The 17,681-nt window shown below is 35.6% G+C and overlaps 1 protein-coding gene across 1 annotated transcript in view; it reads right to left on the bottom strand.

Annotated features, from left to right (window-relative positions):
- DACH2 (dachshund family transcription factor 2) overlaps window positions 1-17,681 on the bottom strand; it is a 798,949-nt gene that overhangs the window by 170,269 nt on the left and 610,999 nt on the right. The window contains exon 6 of the mRNA XM_043897104.1: window positions 7,409-7,581. Coding sequence (XP_043753039.1) covers window positions 7,409-7,581 — 173 coding nt within the window. The remainder of the gene's footprint in view (window positions 1-7,408; window positions 7,582-17,681) is intronic.

Here is a 17,681-nt window from a genome sequence, read left to right on the forward strand (position 1 = left end):
GCCCTCTCACCTCTTCAATGTGATCAACTTGTTCTGGAAGAGGCTGACAGCTTAAAGGGAATCAGCTATAATATCTGTTTATAGCATGTAAATGCCCTCAAGTGGGAGAATGGATAGTTCAGTGGAAATATTTATGGCTTGCAAATTATGTTGTAGGCTTGGATCTCTGCCACCCACCCAAACACATACACACATACATAGCAAACGGCCCTCGATTCTCATACAGTGCATCTTCATCTCATGTTCTAAAATATAGTAATAGGTTTTTCTTTCCACAGAGCACTTAGAATAAGATTCAACTAGGGATTTCTCTCAGTGAATTTGAATTATCACAAAACGTGCTCTCCGTGTTGACTAATTTTAATGCCAGATGTTCACATGCTAATGCCATTGCCCTGTGACCATTTCCAATCAATTCATTAATTGCCAGCTGCTCAGGCAAACAAAAAACACAGCTAATCAGATGCTATTGGTAAACCGCCAAATAACAGCTTCCTAGTTAAATTTCTTAAATTTGTTACTAGAGAAAACTATGATCAACTTTCCCACAAATATAGACAAAATGTATTATGAGATATTTAAATGTAAGAAAATATGTGTTCATATCAGTCAGGTATTTTACCTATTCTGCTCCCAGGATTTTGTCACATTGAGTAACATAACAGAAAGATAAGACTTAAAAATCTAATGATCATAATACAATTTCCAATTCATGTTATAGCTCTATTAATTATTAGTTGCAAATGCTAATAGCTGAGCCAACAGTAGAGAGATCTGAGTCAGACCTAAGGACTCCATGCCCAGGCACAACAATATTCTCAAACTATTTCTGACTGAAAAACAGAAATAGCAACAAAACTAAAAAAAAAAAAAAAATCTTTTACAACTTACAATGTTTTTTGTCAGTTTTGGAATTAACGTCTGTATCATTAACGATCATTATGTTAAAACACTCCCCAATGTTTAATATCCAATGAATCATTAGTTTTCATTAATTTATGCAACAAACATTTATGGAGTGTGTAATGTACCCATTGAAAATGACAGAAAATCCTACAGGTGTCTTCATATGGTGTGTATATATGCGTAGTTCAGACTACAGACTAAATAATCCACATGGAAACATTCAAATAGATGGGGCAAATAGACAGGGAAACAATGGAAATAGTGAGAGACTTTATTTTGGGGGGGCTCCAAAATCACTGCAGATGGTGATTGCAGCCATGAAATTAAAAGACGCTTGTTCCTTGGAAGAAAAGCTATGACCAACCTAGACAGCATATTAAAAAGTAGAGACATTACTTTGCCAACAAAGGTCCATCTAGTCAAAGCTATTGTTTTTCCAGTAGTCATGTATGGATGTGAGAGTTGGACTATAAAGTAAGCTGAATGCTGAAGAATTGACGCTTTTGAACTGTGGTGTTGGAGAAAACTCTTGAGAGTCCCTTGGACTGCAAGGAGATCCAACCAGTCCATCCTAAAGGAAATCAGTTTGAATATTCATTGGAAAGATTGATGCTGAAGCTGAAACTCCAATACTTAAACTACTTGATGCAAAGAACTGACTCATTGGAAAAGACCCTGATGCTGGGAAAGATTGAGGCAAGAGGAGAAGGGGACGACAGAGGATGAGATGGTTCGATGGCATCACCAACTGGATGGACAGGGAAACCTGGCGTGCTGCAGTCCATGGGTTCACAAAAAGTCAGACACTACTGAGTGACTGAACTGACTGAACTGAAATATTCAAAGGTAATTTAAAATAGAATAAAAATCAGATCAATTATGATATTAAAATGAGCATCTCTCTCCAGTCCCCACCAGATCCCTAACCTTCCTTTTGTGACATCAAGATCAAAGTATTACAAGTTAACAGATTCTCTGCAGAGGGAGAGTCCAATACCTGTATATGCATCTAATGGTGGGGACGCCTTGGTCCTATTACTGATAAGAATTTGCACAGACAAATGTATATATGAAAAGCTATTTCCTTCTCAGTTTACCTCTCTGCCATGATCTTGGTTTTAATGTATTACTATTTCTATATGAATTCTCGAGCATAAAACATAATAAAATATAATTAGCTTACACTGAATATTTACTAACTATAAAGGCACTAAGTGTGTTGACAAGTTTCTCTCATCTAAGTCCAATTTTAACACCCCTTGTTATGAGGTAGATACAATTATCATCCCCACTTCACTGCAAAATAAGGCAAACTGATAGGCAAGTATGGATAGGTTAATTCATTTATCTGAATTCACATAACAAGAAATGGTGCAATCAGAATTCAAATACAGGCATACAATCTGACTTCAGAGCTCATGCTCTTACCCATTATGCCATATTACTCCACTGAAATCTTATTAATACATCTTACTTTATTGACAAAGTATGATATCTCTAGAGAGAAACAGTGTATAATTCTATAAACTCTTTTGGGGATGGGGTATCTGTTTCTTTCTTTCTTTCTTTCTTTCTTTTTTGATAAAGCAATGTAACATGATTATTTGCACATTTCAGTTCAGTGCAGTTCAGTTCAGTCACTCAGTCATGTCCAACTCTTTGTGACCCCATGAACCACAGCACGCCAGGCCTCCATGTCCATCACCAACTCCCGGAGTCCATCGAAACTCAGGCGTCCATTGTGTCGGTGATGCCATCCAACCATCCCATCCTCTGTCATCCCCTTCTCCTCCTGCCCTCAATCTTTCCCAGCATCAGGGTCTTTTCAAATGAGTCAGCTCTCCGCATCAGGTGGCCAAAGTCTTGGAGTTTCAGCTTCAGCATCAGTCCCTCCAGTGAACACCCAGGACTGATCCCCCTTAGGATGGACTGGTTGAATCTCCTTGCAGTCCAAGCAACTCTCAAGAATCTTCTCCAACACCACAGTTCAAAAGCATCAATTCTTCTTTGCTCAGCTTTCTTTATAGTCCAACTCTCACATCCATACATGACTACTGGAAAAACCATAGCCTTGACTAGACGGACCTTTGTTGGCAAATTAATGTCTCTGCTTTTTAATATGCTATCTAGGTTGGTCATAACTTTCCTTCCAAGGAGCAAGCATCTTTTAATTTCATATTATTAGACCTATGCTAAATCAGTTAATTCTGTTCTTGCTCTCTGTTTTCTAATAGAAAATGATGACAATAATAATGGAGTAAGCCTCTCGATGATGCTGAAGGGAGTGAAAGTGAAGGGAGAGAGTGAAACGTCCAGCTTAAAACTAAATTATTAACACTAAATTTAAAAAAAAAATTAAGATCATGGCCTTTAGCCCCATTACTTTGTGGCAAATAGAGGGTGAAAAGATGGAAGTAGTGACAGATTTCCTCTTCTTGGGCTCTACAATCACTACGGATGGGCACTGTAGCCATGAAATCAGAAGACATTTGCTTCTTGGCAAGAATGTTATGACAAATCTAGACAATGTGTTGAAAAGCAGAGACATTAATTTACTGACAAATGTCCATAAAGTCAAGGCTATGGTCTTCCCAATGGTCACATATGGTTGTGAGAACAGGGCCGTAAAGAAGGTAGAGTACTGAAGAATTGATGCTTTCGAACCGTTGTGCTGAAGAAGACTCCTGAGAGTCCCTTGGACAGCAAGGAGATCAAACCAGTCAATCTTAAGGGAAATCAACCCTGAATACTCATTGGAAGGACTGATGCTGAAGCTGAAATTCCAATATTTTGGTCATCTGATGCAAACAGCTGACTCATTGGAAAAGTCCCTGATGGTGGGAAAGACTGAGGGCAGAAGGAGAAGAAGGAATCAGAGGATGAGACAGCTGGATGGCATCACCAATGTAATGGACATGATGGCTAGGGACAGGGAGGCCTGAGTGTGCTGCAGTCCATGGGATAGCAAAGAGTTGGACACGACTGGGTGACTGAACAACAGTAAGGCAATATTAAGCAACAACTATCCTTTCTGGCCAAATTCAAGGCTAATTGCAATACACTTGCTGATTTTTCCAAGTGTATTATCCCTTTACCCCAAAGATTATGAGTGTTCTGAACTTTGCAACCATCCTATCTAACTTCTTAGAAACAGTGCTGTCTGGTAAAATTTTCTGTAAATAGGCAAATGTTGCTTATCTCTACTATTTAATGAAAAGTTGAAATGTAGCTAGTAGCCACTGAGGAACTCAAATGTTCATTTTATTTAATTAATTTAAATTGAACTAGCCACATGTGGCTAATGGCTACTGTATTAAATAGCATTGCTGTAGTATGTATGTGCTATGCATCTAAGATTATTTGTTGATTGTTTACCACCACAGAGATAGAAGATTTATTGAAACCTAGGTAAATGCATATTTTCTTTAGATGTCTAAGATTCTAAAAGTCACATCACTTCTCAAAGCTCTAAAAAGCTATGGTTTTCTTTCCTACCTGTGAGAAGGAAATTAAAAAGATGAAGCCAGGTCTAGTCTCCCTTGTGTTAGTTTTCACTATTTAAGAGCATTTGCAGAAGTCAACACCTCTAGTCACCATTTTTTTTTTTTTCACATTGGGGTGGAAATATTTACACACTGGTAGAAGAAGAAGGCATAAATAAAATTATGCTCTTTCCAATGTTACTTTATTTTATGTTAAAGTGGCATAATTTCAATAATAGAAAAAACCCTGTTTACTGATTTTTATAGAGATCTCAAACCTTGAGTTACATGTTATGCTTTTCTGAATAAATATAAGATAAGAGGTAAACTACTTTGAAAAGATTTTGTTTGACTTACTGGATATGGGGGAATATTGGTATAGAGAATCTGATTTGATGAACATTTCATATTTCACATAAGGTTTTAAAAGAGAGTATTGCCTTGTTCAAACTAGAGCTAATTATTACATACACAGTAATTCTGTGAGTAGCTGCTGTTAACATGAAATCAGCTATGGTGGGAATTACTTATACCACAGAAATTGGCAAATGTTATAAATCAGAGGTTTTCACTTTCTTTTCCTTTTTTTTTTCTTTCTCAGCTATAGGCACACCACTGGATGCTGGCCCAAATACAAACTCTAAAACACTGGACTTTTAAGCCTATTACAGGAATCTGAAGGTTTTTTATTTCATTTTAACATGCAACATTATCAGACTAGTCAAAAGATATTATGAATAAGTACAGTAAGTGGTGCATTCATTTGAGCCTATGAGCATTCAAACAAACAAAAGTATACTGTCACATTATAAAAATACATATTATATAAACATGCAATCATGGTTGTATGCATTTTACATTGGTCTTTTTAAATAAACTGAAAAAATAAAGACAAACATAACACACTGATAATCATTTACTACTAAAATTTTAAGCACATAGAATATAGGAAAGCATTATATGTAGTTTTCACATGACTCAAGAATCCTGGCTTCATATAATATAAAATAAGATCAGCAAAAGCATGTTTTCAAAATAGTACACATTAGTTCATTTTAATCTGTTTACATTTTAGATCAAAAACTCTGTTTATTTTTTGTCTCTCCCTATTAGGTCACAAGCCTTAAAAATCACATGATGCGTAATAGGGATTCAATCAATAGAAAACAAAAAATACAGATGGACCCACAATGTTTTAAAACCAGATATCAGTGTCTTCTGATTCTCCAGAAAGTGAGCATATAGGGAACATATTTCAGCATAATAAAGGCCATATATGACAAATCTACAGCTAACATCATAATCAAATGCAAAAAGCTGAAAGTATTGCCTCTAAGATTAGGAACAAGATAAAGATGTCCATACTCTCATCACTTTTAGTCAAAACAGACTAATTCACTGAGGGCCACAGTCCTTAGAGAAAGCATACTGCTACTTGGCCATGAACATATATATGGAGCTTAATAAAAATTTATCGGTTCTTTCCCTTTCCTATAAAAGTTATATTTTAAATTTTCTTCATTGTTTTAGAAGTTCGCCAAACTAGAAGCTAATTTAAAATTGAACAAATATGTCTAGAATCTCACATTTCTTCTGCCTTCAGTTCTTTTTCTCCCATGTTCACCTATTACAATAACATCAATATTGCAAGGCCCAGCTCAAATCCATCAACTGTAATACCATTTGTGATTCCTGCTCCCTCTCTTCTCCAGCCTTGCTCTCTCCCTCCTCTAAATTCATGTAAAGCTTGATGGATTGCTATGCATCACAGTCTGTGTTGTTATGCAAGTTAAATGTGCACTTGCTGTTCATCTAGAATTTAGGTTGTGGGTCCTGGAAGTCAGGAACTACATCCTAATTATTTCCTATATTGCCCTATATGATGTCTACATATTGAGTATAATGTTTGTTGAATAAATGGAGGAACAAAGGAACAAATCAAGGGTTTCCCTGATTAACTATACTATTTGATTCTATACACCCTTATATTATCTTCTCCACAAAAGGAAAAATGTATTACAAAACTTAGTTCATGTTATACTTGGAGGGCAAAAGGATCATGTGACAAACTAATAGGAAACACAAGGAGGATTATAAAATATTTGTGCTTCATTACCCAATGGTCCCAAAAATTTGAAAAATTTTATTCTAGAATATAATAATGATAAAACTCCAATACTTTGACCACCTGGTGCAAAGAACTGACTCACTGGAAAAGACCCTGATGCTGGGGAAGATTGAAGGCAGGTGGAGAAGGGGATAACAGGATGAGATGGTTGGATAGCATCACAGACTCTATGGACAATACTTTAAGTAAGCTCTGGGAGTTGGTGATGGACAGGGAAGCCTGGCGTGCTGCAGTCCATGGGGTCGCAAAGAGTTGGACATGACTGAGCAACAGAACTGAACTGAATATTATAAATTATCAAAAGGATTTATTTAATGTTTTACAATTTTAAACTGTATTTTACTCATATTACCTCCAGACAGCCAATGAAATAGATGGGATAGATTATGACTTTTACTTTACAGTTGAGGAAAAAGTCGAGGAGGGTTAATTGTTATATCCAAGGTCATTCAGATATTAAGCAGCAGGATCAGAATTGAAATTCAGGTCTTTTTAACTATAAATATTTTATGATATATAGTATTCCACAACTGCCTCACAAACGCCAGGAAGATGCAGTGTTTACTTTGTTTCACCCCAATGATGGGAATGGATTTTGCACATTCTTCTGCTCTCTCTTTATCTGGGCACACCTCCCACAGCCTGTTCTCATGAATACAAGACAGGGTGCTAGAACTAAAGGTAGTATCTGTGGTCATTGAATGAAAACAAATGACAATAACAAAAACACCTTAGCAGGCCTAGTCAGAAATCAAACTCATCAATACTTTATGCTAAGCAACTGAGTTAATGAGCTGTGTGTTTATACTTAAGAATTCATGGAATTATTATTATTTTATCAAAATGTACATGTTATTAATACCTTTATCCTCTTCTAAATTACAATTCTTACCTTTATAACTGAGGCCCCAGCTCTGGAGAGTGGACTGTGAATCTGGGCTGCAGCAGCCATGTTGGCAATAGTATTGAGATGGTTCATCTGATTCATTGCCATAGCAACTGATGCAGGAGGTAAGCTGACTGGAAGTAGGGGATGCGGCATCATCATAAATGGCAGATCCAGTCCTAAAAGAGACAGTGCATGTTAAATTATCATATTAGTTACATTATTTGGACAAAGGGAAATCATATCAAAATTGATAAATAGTGAATAAAAAAGTCTTCACTCTTGTTGAATTTTAAGTGATTTTATCATATCCTAGTATCTACTTGAGCAATTAATAGCATCTATGGAATTTAACATGGTTTTATAACTTAAAAATGCACCTATATTCAGACTTTTATTTAACAATATTCCTTGTTCTTGCTCTCAATTCCAAAATATTTATTTATAAGGTTCAAATTTTTACTCATAAAAATAAACAAAAATCTTTAAGCTGAACATCATTGTGTTTAATAAAAAGAAGCAACTTTCTTTTTAAACATTATAGTGTAATGATGTGTTGATAGTTTCTAGCTTAACTCTTTCTTTAGGAGACATAATAGTGGTACTGGTATGATAAGATGTATATTCTTTAGGATTCAGAATTATTGAAGAAAATAAGACTTGGAATATGTCCTACCCTTTTAGCTATAAATCTCTAAAATGAATGCTTATAGTTCTAATTTGAAGACTTTGTCCACAAGGAATAACTCCTCTATCAAAATATCAACCTGTTTTCCAGTTTAATAACAAATATCCACATCTTTGAGTAGTCTCAATAATTCTATTTGTTTTATTATGCAAAATGAAATATTTTTCACATATTTTAAATTTCTTAAAGAATATCTTTCAAGTATTATCCATATAACACTTGTGGTAGCCACAGATATGTCATTATGAAAAAAAAAAAGTAACAAATTAAAATAGTTGTCTGCTTATCCTTCATAAGGTTGGTATTTGTGAGGAAACACCTTTGAGTAGAGGCTAGGGAAAGTTGACCTAACATTACGGATGTTAACATGACTACAATAAGTAAACTATAGCACTTTATAATGTATTTTAAACTATTGTCTTGACAGTAATCTTGCCTTCTTTGGACATGATCCCAGAAACGAGTAATCTTTAACAGATGTTCTAAAATGTGCTCCCCTGTAATTTTCCTAAATTATTACAGGCTATTGAAATTCTACTATGGGCAATGTTTATGTTCATTTTACACACAATTATCAAATGTCAATAACATCCCTTTCTCCTCTTTGCATCCCATCATTCTTTCTTGTTTCCAATATCACAACAGCAAGTGTACAATTAATCTGTAGGAAATATATTCAGAAGCCTCTTAAATCTCATTCCTCAAAACAACAGTAACAGTAATACAAAGGACACAAACAGGGCTAGAAGGAAGAATGCTGTAAATAAATCTCCTGAGCTCAATAAAGATCGTTGAATTAAAGTAATTAACAAAGTATTCAAAAGTAGCACAATGAAACAAACTCCTAGATATGACAGGTCTCACATTAAAGTGATCACTCTATTAAAGAAATTCCTAAACAAAGAATACAACAGTCACAAAATGTACTGTTATCAGAATTATTCAAGGATAAAAAAAGCTAGAAACAAATTTTGTGTGGAATCCAAGAAGGGAAACATTTCTATACTTCCTATGACTCCAAATCCCCAAAGAGTATTAATAAAATATTTTAAAACTTTTCCCCATAACTTCATTTATGGCTCACCCTCTGAATCTCTTTTAGGAGTAATCTATTAGAACAGACTTCACAGTTTTGAAACCTTTTTCTTGTGATTACTAATTTAAAGTCTCAATACAGTGCAAACACTGAATTCAAAATGGATTTCTGTGTCCCGTTTTAAATTAGTTTATTTTCAGTTCACTTTACAAAATTATGTAGATGTATATGCATTTTATGCTTTACCCATCATGCAGCTTTGCTATAATGATGGGACATTCCATAACATAAATTAATCACTATTTATCTCTCCCTAAGATCTTCACCTCATGTTCAACATAGTAGCAACCATCAATAACCTTCACCTTATGTTCAACATAATAGCAACTATCAATAACCCATTTATATAAGGTTAACATTTACCACAAACCCAAGATAATTATGGACTTCCAATTCTTCTTTGTATAGTCAGTATTTTAATAGAAAATTGATCAAACTAAAGATGAAAAGTAGCCATCAGTGTCTCTATTTTTTACTCAAATGATTAAACTTTTGTTGACTTTACACTTCTGTTAACAGTATAATAATCTTTCCTCATCCTTGAAAGGTTTCCAGCATCATCCAGATACCATTTGGCCATATCAAGTCAAATGCCTACTTAAAGTCCAATTGACATGCAAACTACATGCAAACCACAAACAGAATTTAACAGCCATTGACAGTTTTAAAATATAATTCACTCAAACATTTCAAATAACCATGAAGGACTTAAAAGTCACAACTTCAGACCATGACCAACAATAACTAACCATCAATTGACTATAATATCCTGGAATTTAAGTTAATATTTATATTACACGTGAGTTTAATAGTGACCCCACTTGAGATGCACATGCAAAGCATATGCAAATACTGAGTTATGCAAGTCAAACTTTTCCCAAAGCTGAAAACATTAAATTAAGAGCCATCAATAATATATACAATTCCAGCAATCTGGCTCATTGAGTTACATGTCAGAAATGTACAGAGACTTTTAATAGAATGGTAATGAAGACAAACTCTTTTTAAAAATCACTAAAATGTGTTTGTTTTTTTTTCCTGTCAATCACAAGGACATCAGGTGTACCACTATAAGCATTCTTTGTAATGCATCTTGGTATTGTGGCGACTCCCATAACTTTTATGTAAGTGCATGGCACCACCTCCTTTCAGTAATTAAAACTACAAAAATCATAATACTCTAATCTTCCCTCTAAAATTACACATACATTCAGTTTCCAAATCATTGTCATATGTAATATCTTGTATTCTACAGTCAGGCACCAATCCCACTATGCCTAGATGGTAAACTGTCTTCCTGGTTGGTTTTCCTATACCATTATTTTCATTTCCACTTCAATTTTAAAGACTTTAAGTGGCTACTCATTATCTCCAGAATAAAATAGAAGCTCTTTGGTTTCATATGAATTTAACTTTCTAGCTTTGATATCTCACTATATTCTTCTATGTATGCTCTACTCTATCCCCTCTGGACCAGCTGCAGTTCTCCACAATTTTAATTCATCTTAGCCTTCATTTTTTTTCTTTTCTCATTATTATTTTAATTTATTTATTTTAATTGGATGCTAATTACTTTACAATGTTGTAGTGGTTTTTGCCATACATTGACATAAATCAGCCATGGGTGTACATGTGCTCCCCATTGTGAACCCCCCCTCTCACCTCCCTCCCCATCCCATCCCTCAGGGTTGTCCCAGTGCACCAGCTTTAAGTGTCTTATTTTATGCATCAAACTTGGACTGGTCATCTATTTCACATATGTTAATATACATGTTTCAATGCTATTCTCTCAAATCATCCTACCCTCGTCTTCTCTCACAGAGTCCAAAAGACTGTTCTTTATATCTGTGTCTCTTTTGCTGTCTCACATATAGGGTCATCATTACCATCTTTCTAAATTCCATATATATGTGTTAATATACTGTATTGGTATTTTTCTTTCTGACTTACTTCACTCTGTATAATAGGCTCCAGTTTCATCCACCTCATTAGAACTGAAAACGCAAGCCTTCACTTTTGTTGATTTTTCTCTCTGAAATTTACCACTCTAACCCTATTTATTTGAATATGGCAAAAGTTCTCATTTATTTTAATCAACTGACTTTATTTTTAGAACAGTTTTAGGTTTACAGAAAAAATGAGCAGAAATCACAGAGAACTTCCATATACTTCCTCTCCACCAGCAGTACACATCATGTACTAGTGAGGTACACTTGCTGCAATACATGAATCAATATTGATACACTATTATTAACTACTATCCATAGTGTACAACAGAGCTCATTCTTTGTGTTACAAATTCTATGGCTTTTCACAAATGCACAACATCATGTATCTACCATTACAGTATCATACAGACTACTTAGTTTCACTGCCTTAAAAATCTCTTCTGCTCCATCTATTCACTCCTCCTCTTAAACTTGGCTTTTAATGTCTCTATAGGTTTGCCTTTTCCTGAATGCCATATAGGTGGAATCATACAGTATTTACTCTTTCCAGACTGGCTCTGTTCCACTTGGCAATATGCATTAATCTTTTCTAGATTTCATAGTTCATTTGTTTTTGTTGCTAATTATTGTTCCATGGCATAGATATACCACAGTTGTTTACTCATTCAACTATTGAAGGACACCATGGTTGCTTTCAACTTTTAGCAATTATGAATAAAGTTGCTATAAACATTGGTATACAGATTTGTTTAGACATAACATTTTAATTCATTTGGATAAACAAGGAGACTCTGTGTAGCTTCATGAGAAAGCACCAAATGCTTTCCAAATTGTTGTGCCATACTGCATTCCCACCAGCAATGAATGAGAGTTCTTGTTGCTCCACATCCATACCAGCAATTAATGTTGATGGAGTTCTGGATGTTAGCCATTCCAATAGGTGTGTGGGGGTAGCTTATTTTTGTTTAATCTGAAATTCTCTAATGGCATATGATGTTGAATATATATTTATATGGCTATATGTCATCTGTATATTTTATTTGATGAGGGTCTGTTCCAGGTCTTTGACACAATTTTAACCAGATTTTTTTTTAAATTGAACTATAACTGACTTATAATATTAGCTTATCTTCAGGTGTACACTTAGTGATTTTATATTTTATAGTTTACACAAACTATATTCACATATTGTATAGTTTAATACAATGTAATTAAAAAATATTGATTCTATTTGATGTCCTGTTTGTTACATCCTTAAAAAATTTATTTTCTAACTTATAGTTTGTACTTCTTAATCCCTTTCACCTATTTTGTCCTTCCAACAATGCCTGTCCCTTGTGATAACCACTAGTTTGTTCTCTGAATCTGCTAGTCTGTACCTGTTTCTAATACTTGCTAATTTGATCTTTAAAAATTTCACATTTTGATATACATACAACATATAGCATTTGTTTTTCTCTGTCTGACTTATTTCTCTAAGCATAATACCTTCCAGGTACATCCACACTGTTGCAAATGGCAAGATTTCATTCTTTATTATTGCTGAGAAATATTATATTGTTGTGTGTGTGTGTGTGTGTGTGTGTGTTAGAGAGAGAGAGAGACATTTTCTTTATCCATTCATCTGCTGTAGGCACTTAGGTGGCTTCCATTCATTATCTTGGCTACTAAAAATAATGCTGCTATGTACATCTAGGTGCATATTTCTTTTCAAGTCAGTATTTTTGTTTTCTTCAGATAAACACCCAGAGTAAAACTGCTGGATGGTATGGTAGTTCTGACTTCAGTTTTTTGAGGAACTTCATACCATTTTCCATAATGGTTGCACCAATTTAAATTCCATCAACAGTGCAGGAGGGTTCCTTCTCTCCAGATTCTTGCCAATATTTGTTATTTTTTATAACAATCATTCACAGGCATGAGGTGATATCTCATTTTGGTTTTGATTTGCATTTCCCTGGTGATTAGGGATGATGAGCATCTTTTCATGTGTCTGCTTGCCATCTAGAGTTCTTCTTTGGAAAAATCTCTTCAGGTTTACTACTCATTTTTTAATCAGGTGGTTTTTGGATGTTGAGTTGTATGAGTCTTTTGTATGTTTTGGGTATTAACTTTCTTATCAGATATATATGTGAAAACATCTTCTCCCACTCAGTAAGCAACTTTTTCTATTAATAGTTTCCTTCACTGTGCAAAAACTTTATAGTTTGTAGCCACAACTGATTATTTGTTTACTTTTGTTTCCCTTGCCTGAGGACAAATATCCAAAAGAATATTTCCAAGACTGATGTTAAAGACCTTACTTTGTATGTTCTATTATTTCCCATATAATCCCTCTGCCCCCTCTTTTCTTCTGCCCCCTCCAGCAAGTTAATTTTAGGATTCTTGATGTTTTCCCTAAATTGTTTTCATTTTTTAAAATTGTTATCCTCTTTCTGTTCAGATTGGGTGATTTACACTACTCTGTTTTCCATTTGGCAAGTGCATTCTTTTGTATCATCCTATCTGCTGCTGATTCCTTGTAGTTCATTTTTTATGTTATTATATCCTTCATTTATATTTAGGTCTTCTTTATATTTTCTACCTGTTAAATTCCTCATTGTGTTCACCAATTTATCTCTTGATTTCACTGAGGGTCTTTATGATATTAACTTGAACTCTTTATTGGGTAGATTGCTTATCTCCACTTTGCTAAGTTCTTCTGTGGTTTTGTCTTGTTTTTTTGTTTGAAACACATTCTTCTCTCTCCTCACTTTGCCTACTTTTCTGTGTATAATTCTATGCATTAAGGAGTTTGGTTACATTTCCTGATCTTGTAAATTTAGCCTTATATAGGAGACATCCTATGAGGCACAGCAGCACAAGTTATATGCTCTAGGAGTGCCCTCTGTGTGAGCTGTATGAACACTTCTGTTGTGATGGGATCAATTACTATGGGCACACTATTAGGAAGGGTTAGTTTCTAGCCCAGCTGGCTGCCAGGAATTTTTTTGTGCAATGGTTACAGGTTCACTGGTGGGTTGGACTGTGTGTCGGCTGGGCTGGTTGTACTGCTCAGGCAGTCCCAAGGTTTGTGCCATCCCACTGGTGGTGGGAGGGTGGGGAGTCTCAGCATGGCTGGCTCCTGGGCCTCAAGTGTCCTGGGGGTGGTGTTTGCACATTCATTCCTGAGATCAGGTTCTGGTGTGACTGGATATAAGGCCTGTGTGGCTAGGATTGGTGCCAGCATACTGGTATGTGGGACTGGGTCCTAGAGCATTTGTCTGTGTGACCCAGTGAGCCTGGGGCTGATACCAGCCCTCTGGTGGGTAGGGTCAAGTCCTAGCTTGGCTGGCTGTGTCACCTGGTGAGTCTCATGTCTGGCACAGACCCACTGGTGAGTATAGCTGTGGCTGGCTGCTTAACCAGAGGAGTGTGGGACTCAGGTTGGTCTAGAGGGGATATAAACCCTCAGGGCTAATAGACTACAGAGAGAAGTCCAAAATGGCATTTGTCAGTACTGGTGTCCTCATGATAAAATGAGCTCCAAAAAATGTCTACTGGCATTCTATGTGTGCAGGCATAATCCTTGTTGCTTCTTGCCTCTCTGAGAGGCTCTCCAAGATCAGCAAGAGTGTCTGACCAAAGCTTGTTTCAAACTATTGCTTCTGTGATGCAAAGGATATAAGATTTTCTGTGTGCTCCTTAAGAGCAGAGTTTCTGTTTCCTACAGCCCACTGAATCGCTATACACAAGTCCCACTGACCTTCAAAGTTCCAGGGACTTCTCTGTTGGATGCAAGTTGCCTAGGCTAGGGAACTTGATTGTGGGGCTGTGGACAACTTTCTCCTTGGAGAGAATCTCTGCTATTGTGATTACTCTCCCATATTTGGGTTACCTACCCTGTTGTGTGAGTGCTGATGATTTGACATCTCCACTCATCCTATTTATCTTGTTGTGGTTATTTCTTTATGTCTTAAGTTGTGGAAAATCTTTTCTGCTAGTCTTCAGGTCATTCTATAGATACTTACTCTGTGAATAGTTGTAATTTTAGTGTGCTCTTGAAAGGAGTAGGAACTTGGTTTTCCTACTCTTCCAACTTAGCCACACTGCCTCCAATCCTTTATTTTTAATAAATATGTGTCTTTATACTTAAAGTAAGTTTCTTAAAGACAACAAATTGTTTGTTTTCTTATTGACTTCAATAGTTTCCATATTTGCTATTGCTGTTTTTTTTTTTTTTAATTGAATCATGATTATATAGGAGGGCTTCTCTAGTGGCTCAGATGGTTCAGAATCTACTTACAATGCAGGAGATCAAGGTTCAATCCCTGAGTCAGAAAGATCCCTTGGAGAAGGGAATGGTTACCACTTCAATGTTCTTGCCTGGAGAATTTCATGAACAGAGATTACCAGGCTACAGTCCATGGGGTTGCAAAGAGTTGGATATGACTGAGCAAGCACACATGCATAATTATAGTTGGACATGACTGAGCAAGTACACATGCATAATTATATAGGAAGTAGGTTGTTTACATACCAGCAAAATCACCAACACCCTAGGTCACAAATATGCACATCTATGTCTTTAATTGGTATATTAAGACCAATCATATTTGGAATGATTATGATACTTGGATAAGCAGCTATCATATTTTCTATTCATTATCCTTGGTTCTTTTTTAATCTTGTTTTCCATTCTTTTCTTGCCTTCTGTAGTGTTAACTGACCATTTTATATGATTCATTTTCTCCTCTTTTATCAGGTTAATTATACTTATTTTTACAAAATTTTAGTGATTTCCCAGGAGTTTGTAATATATATTTTACAACTTATTTAAATCAGCTTTCAAATAACACTAAATCACTTCATGGATTTGAGGTTTTACACAAGAACTGTCTTTTGGACTCTTTTGTTGACTATGAGGGCACTCCAATTTACCTTCGTTCATGGACATAACATTTCAGGATCTTATGCAATAGTGTTTTTCATGGTATTGGATTTTATTTTTAAGACTAGACACATCCACAGAACACATCCAACACCAGAGCTGAGTATCATTTCTGCTTTGGCCAAGCTGCTTCATTCTTTCTAGAGTTATTGGTAATTACCCTCTGCTTTTCCCCAGTAGCATAGTGGACACTATCCAACCTGGAGGTGGAGATCATCTTCTAGTGTCACATTTTTTGCCTTTTTCTACTGTTAATAAGGGTCTTATGTCAAAAATGCTACAGTGAGTTTGTATTTCCTCCTCCAGTGGAGCACAAATTGTCAGAACTCAAAAACTACAGAATGATCATAGTTCATTTCCAAGGCAAACCATTCAACATCAGAGTAACCAAAGTCTATGCCCCAACCACTAATGCCAAAGAAGCTGAAGTTGACTGGTTCTATGAGGATTTACAACACCTTCTAGAAGTAATGGTAGAAAATGATATCTTTTTCATCATAGGGGATTGGAAAGCAAAAGTAGGAAGTCAAAAGACACCCCCCCCCCCAAAACAAACAAGCAAGTTTGGTCTTGGAATACAAAATGAAGCAGGGCAAAGGCTAACAGAGTTTTGACAAGAGAACATACTGGTCATAGCAAGCACCCTTTTCTAACAACCCAAGAGACAACTCAACACATTGACCAGATGGTCAGTATTGAAATCAGATTGATTATATTTTTTGCAGCCAGAGATGGAGAAGCTCTATATAATCAAAAAAAAAAAAAAAAAAAAAAAAAAAAACAAGACATGGAGCTGACTGTGGCTCATATCTTCAGCTCCTTATTGCAAATTTGATGCTTAAATTGAAGAAATTAGGAAAACCACCAGGCCATTCATGTATGACGTAAATTATATACCTTATGATTATACAGTGTGGTTGATGAATAGATTCAAGGGATTAGATTTGGAAGATAAAGTGCCTGAAGAACTACGAACAAAAGTAGATAAAATTATACAAAAGGCAGTCATTAAAACCATCCCAAAGAAAAACAAATGCAAGAAGGCAAAGTGGTTGTCTAAGGAGCTTTTACAAATAGCTGAGGAAAGAAGAGAAGTGAAAGTCAAGGGAGATAGGGAAAGATATAGCTAAGTGGATGCAGAGCTTCAGATAATAGCAAGGAAAAATAAGAAGGCATTCTTAAATTAACAATGCAAAAGAATAGAGAAAAAGAGTAGAACAAGAAAGACTAGAAATCTCTTCAACAAACTTGAAGACATCTAGGAAACATTTCATTCAGGGATGGGCATGATAAAGGATAGAAACAGTAAAGATCTAACAGAAGCAGAAGAGATGTCAAAAGTACCCAGAAGAACTGTACAAAAAATGTCCTAATGATCTGGATAACAACGATGGTATACTCACTCACCTAGAGCCAGACATCCTGAAACATTAGCTCATGTGTACCTTAGGAAGCATTACTATGAACAAAGTTAGTGGAGATGGCAGAATTCCAGTTGAGCTATTTTAAATCCTAAAAGATGACGTTTATAAAATGCTGCACTCACATGCCAGCAAATTTGGAAAACAGCAATGGCCCCAGGACTAGGAAAGGTCAGTTTTCATTCCAATCCCAAA

This window comes from Cervus elaphus, chromosome X (genome assembly GCF_910594005.1).
Source record: "Cervus elaphus chromosome X, mCerEla1.1, whole genome shotgun sequence".
NCBI lineage: Eukaryota > Metazoa > Chordata > Mammalia > Artiodactyla > Cervidae > Cervus > Cervus elaphus.